This window comes from Melozone crissalis, unplaced genomic scaffold (genome assembly GCF_028551555.1).
Source record: "Melozone crissalis strain CALT ecotype California unplaced genomic scaffold, PUWL_Pcris_2 ptg000027l_1, whole genome shotgun sequence".
Classification (NCBI taxonomy): Eukaryota; Metazoa; Chordata; class Aves; order Passeriformes; family Passerellidae; genus Melozone; species Melozone crissalis.
In genome coordinates, this window is record NW_026535805.1 from 23,988,895 (window position 1) to 24,008,921 (window position 20,027).

The 20,027-nt window shown below is 50.8% G+C and overlaps 2 protein-coding genes across 2 annotated transcripts in view; one reads left to right on the plus strand and one right to left on the minus strand.

The window, feature by feature from the left end:
- Positions 1-2,548: 2,548 nt before the first annotated feature.
- On the minus strand, positions 2,549-10,575 carry DLL1 (delta like canonical Notch ligand 1). Its single transcript, XM_054280093.1, has 11 exons — positions 10,516-10,575; positions 9,971-10,282; positions 9,709-9,769; positions 9,217-9,474; positions 6,704-6,764; positions 6,098-6,228; positions 5,783-5,952; positions 5,439-5,655; positions 3,680-4,472; positions 3,450-3,564; positions 2,549-3,108 (listed from the first exon to the last, which is right to left on the minus strand). The coding sequence occupies exons 1-11, from the start codon at positions 10,573-10,575 to the stop codon at positions 3,103-3,105; spliced, it is 2,184 nt and encodes a 727-aa protein (XP_054136068.1). The 3' UTR covers positions 2,549-3,102.
- Positions 10,576-17,888: 7,313 nt separating this feature from the next.
- The window catches only part of FAM120B (family with sequence similarity 120B), a 48,290-nt gene continuing 46,151 nt past the window's right edge, over positions 17,889-20,027 (plus strand). The window contains exons 1-2 of the mRNA XM_054280463.1: positions 17,889-17,917; positions 18,810-19,855. Of these exons, the coding sequence (XP_054136438.1) occupies positions 18,836-19,855 (1,020 nt within the window). The 5' untranslated portion in view covers positions 17,889-17,917; positions 18,810-18,835. The remainder of the gene's footprint in view (positions 17,918-18,809; positions 19,856-20,027) is intronic.

Below are 20,027 nucleotides of genomic sequence, written 5' to 3' on the forward strand. Positions count from 1 at the left end.
ACACTGCGTACCTCAACCCACTCTGGTCACTGAGAGCCACTCAGGGCTGGGGGACTTGCTGATTCTGTAGAAGAAATAAATCCTGTGTGTGACTGTAGCCTTAACCTTGCTCAAGACAGAAATAGAAGAAGTCATTGGGCTGATCTGTGTAGCTATCATTTCAGGAGGTGTTTCAGAAAGACAGGACCATGTCCTTCCTTTTGCCTATAGTTTTCTGTCACTCACCAAACTCAGCATTGCTGATAATTAGAACACTTGGAAAAACTTATCTTTCCAAAGGTGTTTTATTTGTAAGCAAAGATAGGTAGATACCAATGCTGTGCTGTTATGGATATCTTTTCTGAAAAATCTTTTGCTAGGATTTTTTCTCCTGAGAAGCTGAGAAACCTCAAAAGAAAAGAAAAACAATAATTATCTGCTGCTGTAGAATGCAACAAGTGCATCTTTAATTAATCTCATGTAGTTGTTTTTAATTAATAGCCAATCACATTCCAGCTGTCTCAGACTCTCCAGTCAGTCACAAGATTTTATTTTCATTCCTTTCCTTTCTAGCTTTCTGATTAAATCCTTTCTTCTATTCTTTTAGTACAGTTTTAGTATATAATTTTCTTATAATATATATCATAAAATAATAAATCAACCTTCTAAAACATGAAGTCAAGATTCTCATCTCTTCCCTCATCCTAAAATCCCTGCGAACACCATCACACTGTGCATTTTCACAAGAGCAGAGCTGTGTGCTTTTCCAGACCTTTACCTGACAGTAAATTAAAGTAGATCCTGCTGTAGCACTGAAGACTTGATGTTGCAGAAGTACTCAACCACTGATGGCCTTCCTTTTGTTACTGCTGTTTCTACAGAAGCAGCGTTAAGAAAGCCTAGCCAAGACCATGGCACTGACTGCAAAGTGCAGTACATCATGAGAGATGAGCCTGCTCCATAAAGCTTGGGAGAAAGAGGAAATACAGAGAAATAAAGCACTTTGGCCAAGGTTGGAAAACAAATGAGCAACAAAGATAGCAACAACACCTTCCAAGGCTCACTTTTCTGTCCAATCTGTGAGATTATGTTGCACTGAGCACCTGCTGCCATTCACACCATCATGCCTCATTTAATATAGGATGCATTGACTGATTATTGGCAGGTTGTTATGTCACTGCTCAAATTAAAACTGCTGTTCAGACTGTCACTGACAGGATGGTTTTCTCATGTCACTCTCCTTATGAAAACTTTCCTTTAAAGGACACTTTGGGATAGATGAAGATGATAACTTCATCAAGACACTTTGTGGGAAGTGAGCCTGTATGCCTTGTGTAAGGTTTCACTTTGCAAAAAGCTAAGCTTATGAACAGACAAGCCTGTGCAGTCAGTGTGAGTTTTCCACTGACCTCAGACAAAAGTGGAGTTCCAGTGGTTCATGTACTTATGCACACTAAAATAAGGGGAATACATAAAGATCACCAGCTGCAATAATTGCTTCATTCTATCTGCTATCCCACTCCTTGTGTTTAGGATATCATCCCCCTCCCCTGAAGTGAATGGGGACAGAGGATTTTCACCATCTTCGCAAAGCTGCAGAAGGTGGCCCACAATTGAGTAAAAATGAGATTATTCCCTAGATTTTCCTTATTTTCCTGAAGTGGAAGAACCCTTTGCCTGTTTCTGAAGGGTCTCTGCAGATTAACATGCAGCACAACATGAAGGCGAGCTCATTAGAGCAAACTAAATTGGGGAAATTGCCTGAGCATTCAGAGCCAAGCCAGGGAATGGGATCACACTGTCCCACTATGAAGGCAGCAGGCACCAGGGGCAGAGCAGAAACCAAAGACACAGCTGGTACTTCAGTAGGTGTTTAGTCAGGGGAGTTGTGGCCACCAGTCAGTTCACTGTTACAGCTCACTGTTATTTCCTGGAGAAGGAGATCTGGGGGAGCTCACAGCCCATTGGAGCACAACAAGGACCTGAGCTAGGAGCTCTCCCTTGCTGGTGTGTCCCAAACTCCCCTGGACTCCAGGCAAGTGTTTGAGCTTTCAAAAAATGAGGAGTTGAGTCATGACATGCTCCAGGTCTGGATTGCAATGGAGTGCACTCAACTCTTGCTCTTCCTCAGGAAGTGACTCCATATGTGTTTACATAAACACACAGCCCAACATGACGGGGCAAATATTACTCAAGGTTTTGCCATTTGCCTTAGGGGTAAGACTGAGCACAGCCATGGGGTCAAAAGGTCAGAAGGTTAGGAGGGGAAAGATGGATGGTCTACAGACAACAAGTTGTTCCCCAATCTTTGCAATAAGTCTCAGTCCTACTCAATGCCCCCATGAGTCCACACAGGCCTGTCAGATGCCTGGTTGCAAAGTTCAGTCAGTTCATCATCAGATATGGAATAAACATAGCACTCTGGTTATCATTAATAATATTTATTTTGGAAAAATATTTTAAAAATGAATTTCTTCATTAACAAAACGGTAAAAAAAATCAAATAACATTTGCACAATATTCCATAAATACATTTATATACAAAAAAATATAGTCACATAGACCCGAAGTGCCTTTGTACATATTTACCAAAAAATTTAAATTATAAAAAAATGAACATCACAAAATACTCAAGCTTTACAATTATCATGAAAATATTTTTACAGATTCAAAAAAATAACACACTTTTTCTCACCTAGTAAAAACACATTTTAGTATCAAAAAAGACAATAAAGGCAGTGTTTGTGTCTCTAATTCAAGAAAAGACTGGCTCATAATAATCCAAAATATACACTTCAGGCAGTGCATGCTTCTTATGTAGTAATTAAGTCCATTCATTTAAATATATATAGAAAAGCAACTGACCATAGTGCAATGATAAAATTCATAAAAGGCAGTGCAACAGTAATCCTTGAACACAGACCCTTGCCTGGTGTCCATCTTGTTTCTTTATTTTGCAGTCACTTTGCTAACTTCAGTAGAGAACCAGCTCAAGCCTGAATTTAGTTTCTCAGCAGCAGTCAGTGAAGGAATCTATCTCCCATTCCTCTTTCAGCAGCATTCATTGGGGCACGTCTCCTCTGAAATTGTTCTGAACAACCACCTTGCCATATGACCTCTGGTTTACACCTGGAAAGAGAAGACACAAGTAGAGATCAGGAGAGGTTTAAGAAACATATGAAGAGGGCTGTAAGGCTGCAGAGGGTCAGGACTCTGCATAAAGCACACCAAGGAGTGGGTCAGCACACCTCAGCCATTGTACCCTAGTCTACAAAACTTGTCAACCCACAACATGCACAGCAGCAAGTCACTGAGCTTGTCTTTACAACATCCACAGCATCATAAACTCAAGCTGTCTGGATTTCAACAGGTACAAACCACTGAGTGTCATCATGGAAAAGAGTTTATCTGCCCTGGGATGTATTAGTTGGGAGCTGCAGACTTTTCTCTGCTGTTCCAACCCTACTAACCTCAGTTGCTATGATGCACTCATCTTTCTCTTCTGATATGACATACACCGACTGGTACTTTGTGTCCTTTGAAGTGGAATATACTGAATCTGGTCGCTTTCTTTCAGAAGTATCACTATTGAAGGCAAAAAGAGAAAGGACAAGTCAGATGACTGTTGCTTAAGGCTACCTATGAGATATAAACTCCCCCTTCAAAGCCAAGCTGCCCCCTGCCCTCAGATGTGAGATACCTCTTTAGTTGTACTGCACTTTTCTCCTCTGCCTCTGAATCATACGTTTCACACTTGGCTTCGCATTTGCTGTGCTCCTCCTTAACTGAGTCCTCATTCTTGAGTTCATGCACCAAATTGTAATCCACTGATGGGTATCTGACTTTGTAGCCATTTTTATCAGAGTTATCGCTGTGAAAGTCTACTTTCTTATTTGTGTTTTTAATCTGAGTGGCACCAATGACACTTATGGAAATGTCCTTCTCACGCTGGCAGTTTGCCAGGTTATTCATAGTCTCGGTCTCACTCCTGCAGGCATCAGGCTGGTGGTGCCTCTTCTGCACTCGGAGCCTGACGCACACCACCACGGCAGCACAGCCCAGCAGCAGCATGAGGACCAGAATAATCCCAGCGCAGACAGCGATCCAGGGGAACTGGGAGTTCTGGCCTTCCGTGTACTTTTCAGTGAAGTCCACGATGACGGGGCCCTGCGGCGGCTCCGGGAGCAGGAACTGGCAGTTGAGGCCGCCGTAGCCCCGGGCACACTCACACACGTAGCGGTTGTTCCTCTCGTGGCAGGTGGCCCCATTGTGGCAAGGGTTGTGTTCGCATCTGCTCACCGGGGTGCTGCAGTTCTTCCCGTTGTATCCTGGGGGGCAGGTGCAGGAGTAGTCATTGATGCCATCCTGGCAGGTCCCTCCGTTGACGCAGGGGAAGGAGGCGCAGTCGTCCACGTTGTCATCGCAGTGCCTCCCAGTGAAGCCAGCCTGGCACTGGCAGATATAGGAGTTGCCCAAATCCACACACTGGGCCCCTGCAACACAGCAAGGGGGAAGAGCTGAGTGGTGGGCAGCCAGACACAACAGCCCCCCACTTGCTGCTCTTGAGGCAAAAGGTATAACCAGCAGCTGAGGAAAGGTCAGCTTGACCTTTGACAAGTCTAATCCAACATAAAAAGCACATGTTTTTAAGAAAGATTTTTGTTAAGCAGATTTATTTTTCATTCTCAATTCTATTCCTTTTTTAACATTTCACTCAGCTTGAACCAGAACACTAGTCCGGGTCAGATTAACACCACATCTCATGTTACAGAGTTTGAGTGGCAATGAATAAGGAGGATTACAGTACAGAAAGTCTTCACTAGAGTTTAATCAAAACAGGAAAATTACTGTTACCAGATTACAAGTAATAATGTTTAGCACTTGTGTGGCATTTGCATCCACAGACCTCTAAGACTCTTTGTAAAGGATTTGAAAGTATAATCTTCCACGTTTTCATGCATGAAGCTTCAGACCAAGTTACTTGGCCACAGCCACCCCATCAGAAAATGCAATCTGAAGCAATGGCCCAAGCCAGTGGCCATTGCCACTGCTTTCTTAGTAGAGATCCTCCTCCATCAAGTCAACTATTGACATGACAAGGACTTTTTTACAAGAGAATATAGTGGTAGGGCAAGGCAGAATGACTTTAAACTGAAAGAGAGCAGGTTTAGATAAGATGCAATGAAAAAATTCTTTACTGTGAGAGAACAAGTTGCCCAGAGAAGTGGTGGATGTTCAATCCCTGGCAGTGTTCAAGGCCAGATTCGATGGGGCTTTCAACAGCCTGGTCTAGTGAAAGGTGTCTTTGCCCATGGCAGGGTTTTGGAACTAGATGACCTTTAAGGCGCCTTCCAACCCAGACCATTCTATGACTCTATGATTGATCAGTGTGCCTTGATCAGTAGGCCTTGTTATGTCCAGACCAGACACCAAAGTAAGGGTATGCTGTTTGGCCTTACCATTAGCACAAGGGCTGGAACTGCAGTAGTCGATTTTCTTTTCACAGTTGAAGCCAGAATAACCCAGTGGGCAGCGGCAGCTGTAGCCCCCGTCAGGGTTGTCGGTGCAGCGGCCGCCGTTGAAGCACGGCCCGTCCGCACAAGTCATGGCGCTCAGCTCACAGTTCTTCCCGTAGAAGCCTGGGGGGCAGGTACAGGAGTAGCTGTTCTCCAGATCCTGGGGGGAGGAAACGAGAAACTATCAAAACATTGTCTGAACTTGCTCTGAAATCCAAAAAGGGATTTTAAAAATTAGTAAAACTGACATTAACTCCTCCCTTGGAGGAGTTTAGCAAACAACTTACGGTGCAGCTTCCACCATTCTTGCAAGGGTTGGCGTCACATTCATTGATTTCAATCTCGCAGTTGGAGCCTGTATACCCAGGTCTGCACGAACAAGTGTAGCTCCCCTGACCAGTGTTGGTGCACGTGGCACCATTCTTGCAGGGCTTGTGGTGAGTGCAGTAGTTCAGGTCTGTAAAAGATATATTTTCCTTTTTTAAAGAGAGCAGCCAATATGCTTGCTACTTTGCAAGACTAGCAGACAGTGGGCGAGCTGAAAATAGTTGCCTGCTTTCTGCATTTTAAAAGAGATGCTCAGGCAAGGACTGAGAACTCACCCTGGTTGCAGAAGAGGCCACCCCAGCCTTCCTGGCAGTTGCACTGCCACGGCTGCTGACAGGTACCATGAAGGCAGCCTGGGTATCGGATGCACTCATCACAATATCGCCCCTGCCAGCCGACTCTGCACCTGAAAAAAAAGATGACAAAAAATTCTCTTCAGATTTAGAATTCTCCCAGTTGGAAAGCCTGTCACAAACTCTGCAAGCACACTGATGCCAGGGATCAAGTTTCCTAAAAGCCCTCGGTGATCCTTCATGTGAGAAAGTCACCAAGTCCAACCGTAGCATCAGCTTTCATCAGCCCTAGCTATTTCTTCCACTTCCTTAGATAGACCCATGGCTGATAGTTAATTTGCTTACTCTAATAACAAAGAGCCAAATCTTACACACAGCACTGTAAACCCATTAGGTTAATATTAATGGCAGTGATGTTTGACTTATGGAATAATACTTTGATCTGGCATCAACCGGATATTTCAAATTTCCATCTAATATGATGAAAGGCCTTTAAACCAACCCTTCAAATGTCCAATGGCTTATTTAACACCAGAGCATCAACACTGAAAGACAAAGAAGGAAGCAGGAAGGGAGTGGAAAACTTACTTGCATTCCCCCGGCTTGTCGCAAAAGCCGTGCTGCTCGTCACATCCAGGCAAACAAATCGCTGTAAACAAACCAAGCAGGGAAAGACATCAGCACTGGTGCCAAAACAATTCTCTTTTACAAGTCTGAGTCTGGGAGCACCTTGTGGGTGGGGAGTGAGTCCCTTTTACTGGGTTGGGGCAGTTAAGCGCAGCTGAATTAATCTCTGGAGTCTGAAGGAGTATTGATCTTGCCCCGTAACTGGGCACTTTACTTATCACCAGGGATGAGCATTCTTCTTAATACAGTTGCACACAGACAAAAGAGGGCTCACAATTGCTCCCTTCCCCATAGCCCCTCACCCCCCTTCCCTTCCCAGTGAGGGTCAGAAGTCCTTTTTTCCAATTCTATGCACACAGCTCCACCTCTTAATATCCCCCGAAAGTGTGTGTGCAGATAAGAGTGGACAGCTGGTGTGCAGGGTGCCAGTGCAAGACAGCTGCTCTATTGTCTATTCTCTCCCAGCAGCTGCCCCACTGCAACAATACCCCGGCCCCGGAGCCAATGGGGCCGGCGGCCGGCGACCGGGCAGCCTATCCCTGCCCACAGCTAATCTATGGCACGCGCGTGATTTCGCTGCAAAAAAACTTTTTTTTTCTTATTCAAATAAATAAGTCTAAAGTTCTTCCTCCCTCCCTCCTTCCCCCCTCTGCCCTGCTCCGAAAAGGGGCGGGCGGGTGGGTGCAGCCCTGGTAAAAGAGGTAACCGGGCCAGCGGGAGGGAGGATGAGAGAAGGGAAAAAAGGGACTTCTGCTCATTACTTCGCCTGGTTATGGAACTCATTAAGCAGGCACTGCAAAGTTTTAATTCAACAAAGCCAGCCGGAGACAATGGCATGCGAGGGGAAGGAGGGGGGAAGAAAAAGAAAGAAAGAATCAGTGCTGATAATCAGATCGCCTCCAAGTTGGAAAGAATGGAGCTGGGGGCAAGGCAACGGGAAGCAATCTGCAACTGGCAGCTCCACTCACTAACGGCAAAACATTCTTTTTGCATGCACACATAAACACATCTCCCCTGCCTAGTAGGTTTGTGTCAGTGCTAAAAGCTGGGGTTTTTTTCTGAGAGGGAAAACACAGCAAAGAACGAACGTAATGAGTCAAGAAAGATGGACAGCCTTCTGCTTCGCTGTGGGAATAGCAGAGATGTACAGGCATTCAAAAGTGCTGACAGCCCCAAAAGAGCTCATTATCAAAATGCTTCCTTTTTCCCCACCCCTTGACACAACTGGGCTAGGCACTTTTGATCATAGGAAAGGTTGTAACTCCCATTTAAAACACTATCAAAGAAAATGCAAGCCCCTTTGCCTGCTGTTTATTGTACAACATCTTACCATGAACTGCTAAAAGCATCCTAGCCCTCACTAACAGTGCGAATAATCAATCAGGAATGGTTTGATAGCAGCTCAGCTGAGACCACAGTGTAGGTGGGTTTAAAGAGAAACAAAAACACAACAAGAAGAAAGCTGAGAGGCTGCTTTGCAGCCTGGAACTGTTTTCTTCCTGCCTGCCTGGCCCTTTGATGACTGCAGAGGAGCACAGGCCCAGTACGTCATCTGCCAGCGTATTTCAGACCCGTGTATACACACAAACAGAGAATGCCATCACAGGCTGCAGCAGGGGCTCTGTGGGCACATTTGGGTGTACACTGCTATGGATCTACAAAGGGCGGAATCTCGTACAACCGGAAAGTATCTGACATCCTGGACTATCCTGTCTGTGATCTGCTTACTGTCCCAGCTTTTCCTGCTGTACCAACACACCACATTCCTCATAAACTTCAAGCTCTGGGGTATGTTTCATGTCCCTCACTACTTTATTGGTATTAATTATCATGGCAATGGGACAGAAGAGAGATGAGGAATAAGTTGAACGTTCTCGTGGCCCCACGTGCAGAAATTGTTAGTGGCAGCATATGAGTACCCCAAATGAGAAATGTGCAGTCTAAAAGCCATAGAGAATGTCTTGGAATTCCCGATATTTTTCTTAATACAAGGCAACAGAGGATCAGACCATAGCAAGCCTACCCACAAGGGTATGTCACGTGGATGTTGCCAAAGCCTAGCTCCCTCCCCTGAAGCTATGTACCCTGTAGGTGATGATATCAAAGTTGTGTGGCTGGAGGGTGGATAGGTATAAAAAGTAGTCCTGATATATTTTAATAAATCCTCAATCAACTGCTGAACATTTTGCTTCCAGATTAAATGGTCTAAAGCAAATGAGCAAGAGTGTAGTGTTGGCACTGACATTTTGTTGGCTTGAGAAGGGGCTGTCTGCATTAACTTTCTGTGGCAATGCTGAGATCTCCCATCCCTCACACTGGTAAGGCTTGGGCATGGAACCAGACATCCATCCACCATTGCTTGGTTCTCCCTCCCCATGGGGCCTGATGTCAGAGAATCAGCCCTCTGCCAACCCCAAGAGCTCAGGAGACGCTGCTGCAAGGGGCACCCAAGGAGACAAGGAGGTGACACTTACGCTCAGTGCAGTACTGGCCTTTCCAGCCCGGGTTGCAGACTTTCTCGCCACGCTCTCCACAGGTGAAGTGACCAAAGGCATCATCCCGGGGCCGGCAGAAGACGGAGCAGCCTTCTCCGTAGTAGTGCTCGTCGCACACGAAGCGATAGGAGTACTTGAGGTCGGTGCGGCCGCTGCTGTGCAGGTCCTGGGACCACTCTTCACCCACTGCCAAGTGTCTCTGGGTGGCCAGGCGGCTGATGAGGCGCTCAGGGTTTTCTGTGGGGAAGTGGAGAGGAGAGTGGTTAGAGAGCCCAAAGCAGGCAGGGCATAGGGGGTCTCTGGTGGGAGGGGAGCTGCAGAGGCAGGATGACATGGCTGCATGCCAACAGGTTGGCCTCTGTTGCCACAGCTCTGCTGTAGAGGAGAATGTGCTACACACTGCAGAGAGAGGGGACAAAATAGGGTGCAGGACTGGGATTATTATGGGGAAAAGTGTTTCAGGGCACTTACCAGTGGTGAGGTCATCAGGTGAGTCCGTGTGCAGAGCCTCAATGATGAGCGAGAAGGTGCCCTGTGAAAAGAAGGAGACACAACCCACCAGGAGAGCATGAGAGCAGGTAGGCCCAAGGGACAGTGCCACCAGTCCCCAGGAGTCAGCAGTCATTATCCCCCTCCCATCTTCACACTTCAAGGGGATTGGTGGCCTCTTGGAATGGCACGGGACGGGACGGGATGGATATGTGCCGCCCCCTCCAGCATCGCCCCCACTTACGGGCCAGGTGAAGCCGAAGGGGAAGCGGATGGGATTGCTGAAGGCGGGGTCGGCACCGCCCGCGCCGTCGGGGACGCTGAAGGAGTTGGCGCCGAGCACGGGGGTGATGGCGCTGCCGTAGGTGCAGGGCGGCTCGGGGGACACGCTGGCCTGGTAGTGCTTGAGGCAGACGCGGAAGAAGGTCTTGCAGTCGCACTGCTGGAGCCCGCCGGCGCCGGGGCCGCCCCCGCGGCAGCAATTGCGGTTGCTGAGCAGCCCCTTCTTATTGACAAACTCCTGCAGCTTCAGCTCGAAGACCCCGGAGGAGCCAACCTGCGTGGCGGGGACAGCGGCCGTCAGCCCCCGAGCAGCCCGCTCCCCAGCCCGGCCCCGGCGGGCACCCCCTGCCCGCTCCTCACGGCTGCAAGCGGCAGCGACAGACCCCGGCATCCCTGCGGGACCCCCGGGGCAGGGACCCCCCGGTGCAGGCATTCCTGTCCCCGGCATCCCCGGGGCAGGGACCCCCCGGTGCAGGCATTGCTGTCCCCCACGCCGCGGGCACTTACCTGGCAGCGGCTCAGCAGCACCGAGAGGACGGCGAGCGTCAGCAGGAACCGACCTCCCATTTTGGAGGTGCAGCTCTGGTGCCCTCGCTTTCCTCCCCCTTATCTTCTCGTCAGAGGGAAAAGGGGAAAGTGTCTTTCGGGATAAGGGTAAAAAAAACAGCGGCCAAAGCCGCTCGTCCCAGCAGAGCTGGAAGAGTTAGTGTCACGGTCTCCTTCTTTCAGGAGTGTCTCTGACTTTTTTTCCCTTTTGCCGATACCTCTAAATGTAGTCTGTCGGCAACTGACAGCTCTTTCGGATGGCAAAAGAAAAAGAGAGGAAAAGAGGACGGGGAAAAAAAATAATATTTATCTGTTAAACTCTTTTTCTTTCGCAATCCACGATGGTCCTCCTTTTCTTCAGGAAGAAAAAATAAAAATAATAAAATAAAAGCAACTTAATTCCCAACAGAGGCAGAGAAAAGGCTTCCCAAGGAAGATTAAAAATTGGCGATCTGGAAATCCCAGCAGAGGCAGCGGCGGAGGCAGCGGCGATAATTCCCGGGGCAGTGCGATTCGGGAGCGGCTCTGCGCGGCTGCGCTCGCCCTGCGCACGTCGGGGCTGGTGGGTGTCAAACAGCAGCGGTGGCGGGCAGGTCACGTCGGAGCCTTGATCCCCTTTTTTCTTTTTTTTTTTTTTTTTTTTTTTTTTTTTTGCAAAGGAAGCGAAGCTCTCTTTCCTTGTTGTGGGTTTACTTTTGTTTTGAGAGGAATCCCAGCCAACAAAAATAAGCTCGTGTCTCAACAGCAGCGACCAGAGCGTGTCCGGGTGTGCTCCTACGGGGGAGGGGGTGCCTGCTCTGCGCTGCTGCGCTCCGTTCCGCTCCGTGCCGCGGCTCGGCTCGGCTCGGCGGCTCTCTCCGAGGGTGAAGCGCTAAGGATCTGCCTCTCCTTGGGCGCCTGCCGCCCTTATATCCCGCCGGCCGACTGCATGCCTAATGAGATGCAAATGAGCAGCCCCCCAATCTGGCTAGAGCTGTCACAAAGGAGCCACTTTTCCAAACCCTCCTCTCAATGGATCGCCAAATGGTCAGTGAGCTGTAAAATGTGCAACCCTCCTCCCCCTCCCCTTCGCGCTCACAAAACGTGTTCATTTACATTCCTGCAAATTTGGTAACCGCAAGAATCCCCCTTCTGCTCCGGCGAGAGGGTAACACCCCCTCCGCACCGGGGAGAGGCAGTGCAACACGCTCCGGCCGGAGAGCAGCCCCGGGGACGGCGGGCTGCAATTGCCTCTTGGAACGCGCAGAGCAGCCGCCGTGACCCCAAAAAGTGACTCGGTGATCGTGACTACTCCAAGGGGCTTCTCCGGCGTTAAAGGGACGAGGGAGGTGGGAGCCATCGAACCACAGCCAGGGGAGTCCCATCCCATGAGATTCACACTGCATTTACCCTGGCGGAACCGGGGTAATTGGGGAGGGGGACAACGAGCGTGGACGAAGTGACCGGGGGTTCGCTCCTCCCGAGGCTCCGCTCACGGCGCGCATCCCGCCGGCGGAGGCGCGGGGGATCCCGGGGGTCCGGGGCGAGGCAGGACGCGGGCGGGCTGGCGGCGGGGACTCGTGGAGGGGACCCGTTTGCGGGGCTCCGCGGGTCCCGTCCCCGCCGCCACCGCTGCCGGAGAGAGCCGCTCGCTGCGCCCGGGTCCCGCACCCCTCTATGATTATTATCATCATCACCAGCAACCTCTCCCTCTCCGTCTCTCTCTCTCTCCCTCTCTCTTTTTTCGTCCTTCAGCTTAGTAAAAAGTGAGTTTGGTGTGTGTCGTTCGCGTGGCTGTCATTAAGGCCGTTTGTTATTGTGTGAGGGCTGAATCAGTTAGCTCTTTGTGCTCTCAGCTGTATGGTAATGTAGACAGCACCTGCTCCCTGCACAATGCGAGGGAGAGAAAGAGCTCCCCTCGGCGCACGCTACTGCCTCTACAACAATGTCCGCACATTTTTTAAAGAAATCCCTTCCAGCACTTCCCCCCTCCGCAACACACATACACACACACTCACATACACGCACAAAATAAACTAGCCCGAATTTACACCAGTCGTCACCTTTATAATTTTTTTTTACGTGCCCATTAGACAGTACAACTTTTGTTTTGATCCTTAAAATACGGAAAGGAGTTTACTGGTGCGGTGAAAAAGGGATAGAGACTATAACCATTTGGGCAGCTTCTTAATGATGGATGGAAGCAGGGGATAAAAGTTGTAGGGCAACTCTGGCGTGTCACTCGAAGCAGGGTTTTCCACTTTGTTTAGGCCCTCTGTTTAAACACCTTTAGTAGGCGCAGGCGGATTCATTAGGATGCAAGGTGTAACTGTCTCTGTAAATGTCATTTTAATTGTAACAGATCATTTCAACACAGATTAAGCTTGTGTGCGAAAGGAGAGGATTTGGCTACAATAACCTCACTGTAGGTATGCCGTGCTAAAAGCCTTATTATGGCGACTTTATTGGGTTGAAACGTGCATTTGCATGGCAAAATGTGGCTTCCATTGAAGCAGATGTCTTGATCACAAATTATCTTACAATGCGCTAGGAAAAAAAAAATCTTAAAGACTTCTTAAAGTAAAAGCATTGAGTAATACCAATTAAAAGAAAATCACTAATGAGTTCATTCAGCCCAGCTCTTCTTGACTGTTCCAGGACTGTAGCTGCCCACATTCATTTACTGGGGGTTTGTGGCACCTACCCCAAACCCAGGCCACCTACTCCAACCCTTGGTACAAGCATCCAGATCTTGGCAACATTTTGCTATTCAGCATACATCCTTTACATCAAATTGTAGTCGAACGAGCCATCTACCCCCAGGTGCTCTTCCTCTCACCTCTCCCCGCCCCTCGAGGCATAAGCAAAAGTTTAAAATGTACAGGAATGTTTGAGTTTGATTTTTTTTTTTTTTTTTTTTTTTTTTTTTTTACCCCGGAGTTGTGCCCGGGCAGAGGGGGGACCACGATCCCGCAGGCATAGTGCGAGGACGTAGGGAAGCGGCGCAGGAGGGAGCGGAGCGGATCCCCGGAGGCCCGGCCGCCCGCCCTCGCCGTGCCCGGCCTCAGCAGCGGGGAGCGGGGGCGCGCATCCCGCAGCAGCGCCGGTCTCCACTGCACATTACTTTTGCCACCTAGCGTCAACATCTTTTCAAGTGGCCTGTCGCTGCTTCGCAAACTTTGCTGCGGCGTTATCCCCGGGAAAAAGAGAGAGAGGGGGAAAACATCACTTCGTATGAGGTTCACTAAGCGAGTGGGGCGGGGAGGGCGGGGGTCAGCGGCAATATCTTTCTTGAAATTTGGGTGGTGGCCCGTCGGCGGAGGCGAGAAGTGATATATCAACGCGGATCTTTTAATCTACGAGAGATAGAAAGTTGGTCCATTAGCATCTCCTTGCTTAAAAAACTGGAAATAAAAAGTTACACGCGCGAGGGCTTTAACCTAGCGATGGGGGGAAAAAAAAACCAAACCGAAAAAACTTGCCCCCAAATCCTTAACAACCCCCCTTCGGTACCGGGTATTTGTTAAATTGACGTGGCACAGATTTCTCGATTACCGCTGCTGAGCGTGACTGAAAGGCGCCGTGAGAGCCGGCAGGATCCTGCCCACGGCGCTCATTCTTCTCTGGCTTAATTTATGCCACGCGATTCTGTATTGGGGAAATCAAGCAGAAAGCTCCTTTTTCTGCTTTTTTCCCCCCTCTCCCTCTCTCTTTCAGATGCTGGACTAACGGGGAGACTGTTTAACTTAAGTGTTTCTATAGGAGGCTGTTGTAGTTTAACTCCTGCCCACCAGTAGCTGAGGCGAACAAAGGAGGGACTCGAGGTCTAACTATTCATCCATTCTCTGCACTTTAATTTTCATTGATTTCGAAGACAAGGGGAGCCCTTAGGGATTCTCGCTGAAGGGGGATGACACGCCTTTAGACGCGATCAGCCCCCCAGCCAGCCATCTGCTCCCAACCAAATGGCGCTTTTTCGCTCCCAACCGCGTGTCTCCGCACCGCGCTCGCCCGCCGCCCCCCGCCGCCCCCGCGCTGTTCGCCGTGCCCGCGCACCGCCGCCGGCCCCCGCTGCCGGGTACGGCCGCCCGGTCCCGTCCCGCCCGGCGCTCCGCGCGGCCGCACCCGCCCCCCGGGTGAGCGGGCGGCGGGACCCCCGGGGGCGGGCGCGGGGAGCGGGGCCCCGCCAGGGCGCGGTGACCCCGCACGGCCGGGACGCGGCGGGCCCGGCCCCGCCTGCCAGCGGCTCGCTGGGGCTGGTGGGGCATTGTGCTCTCCCTCCCTGCCCCTAATTGATACCCTTCCCGCAACGCCGGCCCCCTCTCCTGCTCCGGAGAGTATTTACGGTCGCGCCGCGGACCAGCGCGGCCGAGAGCTCCCCATCAGCCGCAGCTTTTATTTCTAAGGGAGCCAGATTATGGGAAAAGTCACTTAAAAAGGGGGGTGGGTGGGATATGTGCGTATATTAATTAGGGCGACGCGCTGCCATCGCTGGCGTGCAACACTGATTTTTCCCGGGACGGAGGGCTCCGGGCATATGGCGAACGGTGCGCCGGCGGAGGGACGTGAACGTGTGGAGCTATGTGTAGCCGAGTGTGCATAATATTTTAATTAGATCTATAGTCCCTACGGAGGTATGTGTGCGCGGCTGCCCGTCCGCCGCACGCCCCTTCACCTGTTCCTCCGGGCCGGGCCGGGCCGTGCCGTGCCGGGCCGGGCGGGAGGGGATGGGGAGCGAGGGGAGGGCAGGCAGGGTGCCGTCGGGCCGGGGCTCCGGCTCCCCCGCTGGCCCAGGCTCGGCGGCGTGACCGGGGGTGCTGGCGCTGCCCCGGGCCCCGCCGCCGGGCGCCCCGACCCGAGGCGGGTGCGTGACGGGCGCGGAGGGGCCGCGGTGCCGGAGGGGCGCTCCGCCGCCCTTGCCGTGTGCGGGGAGGAGGATTAAGAAGTTTAACGTGTAGGTTAGCCCAAAGTTGCAAAGGCATGTGCTGATTAGAATAAGAAAGGGCAGTCGCGTGGCTCAGCTGGCACACAGCGAGGCCAGATGATAGATAAGCAGCTCAGGATCTTCCCTTCCCCCCAGCCCCCTTTTTGAAATCGCAAATCATCTGCTCTGGCCCTATCCTAGCCCCTCATTTTCATTACAATGGTTGTGTGTTTACCTGTGATCCTGGGACGGGGCATTCCTTTGTCTCCCGAGGAGATTACCGCAGCCAGCTGCTCTCCAACCCTTCCCTGGGCAAATCCCGAAGTGGCCCCTATATGTGTTTTACTGATTGCACACGAGGAGAAAGCCAGATACCCCCTCCCCCCGTCCCGGCCCCGTTTCTCTGCGCTACTTGTTTGTTTGGGTTTGCTCCCTGGCTCGCTTCCGACGGGATTTAGCTTGTGGGAAACTAAGAGGGATAAAATTGATCACTCGTGTGCGTGAGCTGTCATTGCTCCCAAAGTAGGAAGGGTGAAGGGCTGCTTACCTCCGCCCGGGAGGCCAGAACCACGGGACCCCCCAGGGAACGACAGGACAAAAGGGGTTCGGGGAAATAAGGCTTCCCCCCTCCTTGCCCTCCCTTAGCCCTCGGGTTCCCCCCCCCCCCCCACCCACCCCGGTCTGGGACATAACTTTTCCCGAAACCTCCTGTGGGTGCCCTGAGCTGGGCAGGTGCCATTCCTTCCCCAGCCCCTGCTCTGGGATACGCAGTTTCAAAGGCTCTTCCTGCCTGTGCCCCTCTTGGGAAGCACCTCGGCCTTGCATTTGGAGTACTGGCATCTTTGCCTGCCTTTAAATTCAAGGATACTCAAGGTCTCCACCACACCAGAAGCCACCGAACACATTTGAACTAGAAAACCTTCTGAAGTGCCTTACCACATTAAATATCCCTTGATCCTGATATTTATCCTGCACCCCAGCACCCCTTTTGCCCTGCAAAGCAAGGCCAGTGCGACCCCATGCAGCACTGAGGCCTGGCTTGTCTTTGCAGCAGGGTCACAGAGGGAGGGTGAACCACAGGACTCAGATCGTGTACAGGTGATAAAAAATGGGATGGCACTCCTCAAAAAAATGTCCTGCGTAGCAGCTACGAGATTCTGTTGGATGGCCGGAAAGATCCTGTTCTGCTACCAACTTCAGTAGCAATATTCACTGTCTCTGCCAGTTCTTGTAGGAAAACTTTTGCCCAGCATTATTAATCATCATCTTAAGCCAGAACTATAAATAGTAGCTGCAAACTGCCACTCCGGCACAGGTCACTCTCCAGAGCCCTGTGACAGCACAGAGTGCTCCTGCACTGTGTTGCATTTCATGCATGAAGGGTTTTTGTGTTCCCCTCCTTTGCACAGTGTGTGCATCTTGTGCACTGTACGCTGGCTGCAGTGCAAAACTTGCTGCTAATAAACTTTGGGGGAGGAGAGGGGGCAGCAGTTTGATTACGTGCTTCCAGAGCTTTCCAAGCCACTTCCAATTTGTGGAGTTTTTATTTCTTTTTTCATCTCTCCGTGTTCAGGGTAGGCAAGGGGTGGGAGAAGGTGCGGGCAAAAACTACTCTGCAGAAGGTGATTATGAGAAAGAGGATGGGTATGGATGGGGCGGGCCTGAGCTTTTGGAAATGCTCTCCCCTTTTCTGAGAGCATCTGCCCGGAGACGAACAGATGTGGGCACCTGCGGTGACAGGCCACATATGCTCCGTCCTATTCACAGGCATTCAGACACAGTCACAATGGTGAGGCTTTGTGCACTCGGAGTCACCAAATATATTAATCTGCACTCCCCAGTGCACCGCTCTCTTTAATTTTTCACCGGCAATAACATTTGATCTAATCTTCCCATGGGTTCCCCCGTGTCCCTCCTGCCCCTCCCGGAAAGATGTGAAGTTATTCAGGTCCCCACCTGTTGCCGGCGAGCTGCGAGCGGGTCTCGCTGCCGGCCCGCACCCAGGGCGTTATCCCGGGATAACGTGCGGCCCGGGGGACAACGGGGGCTCCCCTCCGCTGGCAATCGGCCCAATGAAAAGCGAACCCGCCCCCCGCCAAAGGTCGCGCTGCCCGGGGGGACATAAATCTCCCAAGTGCGACTCGGGGGGGTTTGAAGCGATTTCGGTGCGCCACGCTTTCATGTCCCCCGCCCCGTCCCCCCGTGCCGGCCGGGTTTGTTCGGGGGCACAATGGCCCCTCCGGCCCCATTGTAGCCGTACAAAGCCCAGGGACCGCAGCCCGCGGGCGGGGACACATGCGGTTGCCGGCGCCAGCCCCTCCAGAGGCATGGCCCGACCCCTCACAGGCACGGCCCGGCCCCTCCACAGGCCCGGCTCGGCCCCTCACGGGCACGCCCCGCCCCGCCGCCTTGCGCAGGCGCGGCCCCGCCCTCCCCGCGGGAAGCGGAAGCGGCGCTCGGGTCAGTGCCAGGCGGCGGGGCCGGGGCCCGGGGACTCCCCGGGACTTGGCCGGGCCGGGCCGGGCCGGGCGGGGCGGGGCGGGGCGGGGCGGGGCGCCGCGCCGGGTCCCGGGGTCCCGGTGTCCCGGTCCCGGTCCCGGTCCCGGTCCTGGGGTGCGCGGGCAGCGCGGTCCGGGAGCCTTACGGACTCCGGGGCGGGGGACTCGGTCCTGCCGGGGCTGCACGCAGCGGCCCCCGCACCCTGCGAGGTCCTTTCCAAGCCAGACTGTGATTAAAGAGGGTGGCATTCAGAACTCGGTCTTTAACTGATAGGTTTCGGGAATGCTTTTAAAAGCTGTCTAATCACTGTAGTTTGTAAACTCACTTTCCTTTACCTTTTGAATACCATAAGCTTGTATATTTCTGAATAAAAAACCAAAATTTGTCCTCGTTTTTCTTGTATTGTGTTCTTCTCTATACGCTATTAACCTGAAATCTCCCTCACTGGGGATACTCAAGAACCGTCCAAACGCAATCCTGTGCTGTGTGCTCTAGGATGGCCCTGCTGGAGCAGGCAGGTTGGACTCGTGATTTCTTCCAGCCTTACTCATTCAGTGTGAATGAATGAGTGAATTTTGTTTGGTCATACTTACCAGAATTTTTTGATACTTATATTTTTCACTGATATAAAAGCCAGAAGTGGAAGGGAAAATGAGTGACTACCTATGTTCGGTTTGCAGAGGGGATGTAAACTCTTTCAAATTGTTAAAAGCTGGCATACAGCAATGAACTATCAGCAAATGCAGAAAAATAACAGTTCTGTTTCCAAGCAGCTTTTAAAAGTATTATTGTAGAATTTCATTGTTTTCCAGTATTGCATCTTAGAACATTGTTTTTATTTCTCTTCTTTCAGACTGCTGTGAGTTTTGGAGATCAGCCATGGGTGTTAGAGGCTTGCAGGGATTTGTGGCAAGAGTATGCCCACATGCGTGCCAAACGGTAGATCTGAGACAAATGGCAGAAAAGCATCGCACTGATCATCCTGACTGCCCACCTGTTATCGTGGTAGATGCCATGAGCTGTGTTAGACGCTGGTACACTCCAGAATCCTGGGTGTGCGGTGGCCAGTGGCGAGAGTACCTTGCTGTTTTAGAGGATTTTATCAATGCTTTTATGGCAGCTGGTATCAAGTTGGTGTTTTACTTCGACGGGGTGGTAGAAGAGAAAAAGAGAGATGAGTGGATCAAACGGAGGATGAAGAATACTGAGGAAATAGCCAGATTATTTCAGTTTATCAAGACTTACAGGATACAGCCAGGGAGAGAAATGTTTGTTCTTCCTTCAGCTCTGCCTACTTTTACACGTTATGCCCTGAAATCACTCGGTCAAAAAACAGTCTGCACGTTGCAAGAGGCAGACTTTGAGGTGGCTGCATATGGTTTGCAGCACAAATGTATAGGAATTCTGGGGCAAGATAGTGACTACCTCATCTATGACACATGTCCCTACTTTTCCATTGAGAACCTGCGTTTGGACAGACTGGTCACTGTTATGTACTCTCGAGAAGTCCTTTGCCGTGTGCTGGGTATTAGTTTGACACACCTTCCTCTCTTTGCGTGCTTGCTTGGCAATGATATTGTTCCAGAAAGCATGTTGGAAGGATTTTGGAACAAATGTTTAACCAAGAGTCGCCACAGGAACTGCAGCTACAGCAGAAGAGCAGACATACTGCTGTCTGTAGCAAATTACATCTCAAAAATTCCATGCTCTTACAGCAGCCTGAAAAAGTTGGAAGAGATTCTACCTCTGGGATCAGACAAGACGTTGCTCTGCAGAGGAGTGAGCTCCTACCTTTTGCCTGGGCAGCAGTCTCCATGGGTTCCTCACAATGAAACAGTTTGTCAAATGTTATCCCTTCAACAACAATCACCTCTCTGTCAAGATAAAGAAATCTTTCAGGTAACTTATTTTTTAAACCTTAATGATCACTTCATTGCCATGACTAGTTAATGGAAGTTAGTAATGGGTACATCAATCCTACAGATTTCAATTTGCTTGTGCAAGAATCTTTTGTCTGTTAAGTAGAGCTCCAGTTATGATTATTGCATGCATTAATATGATCACAGATGCA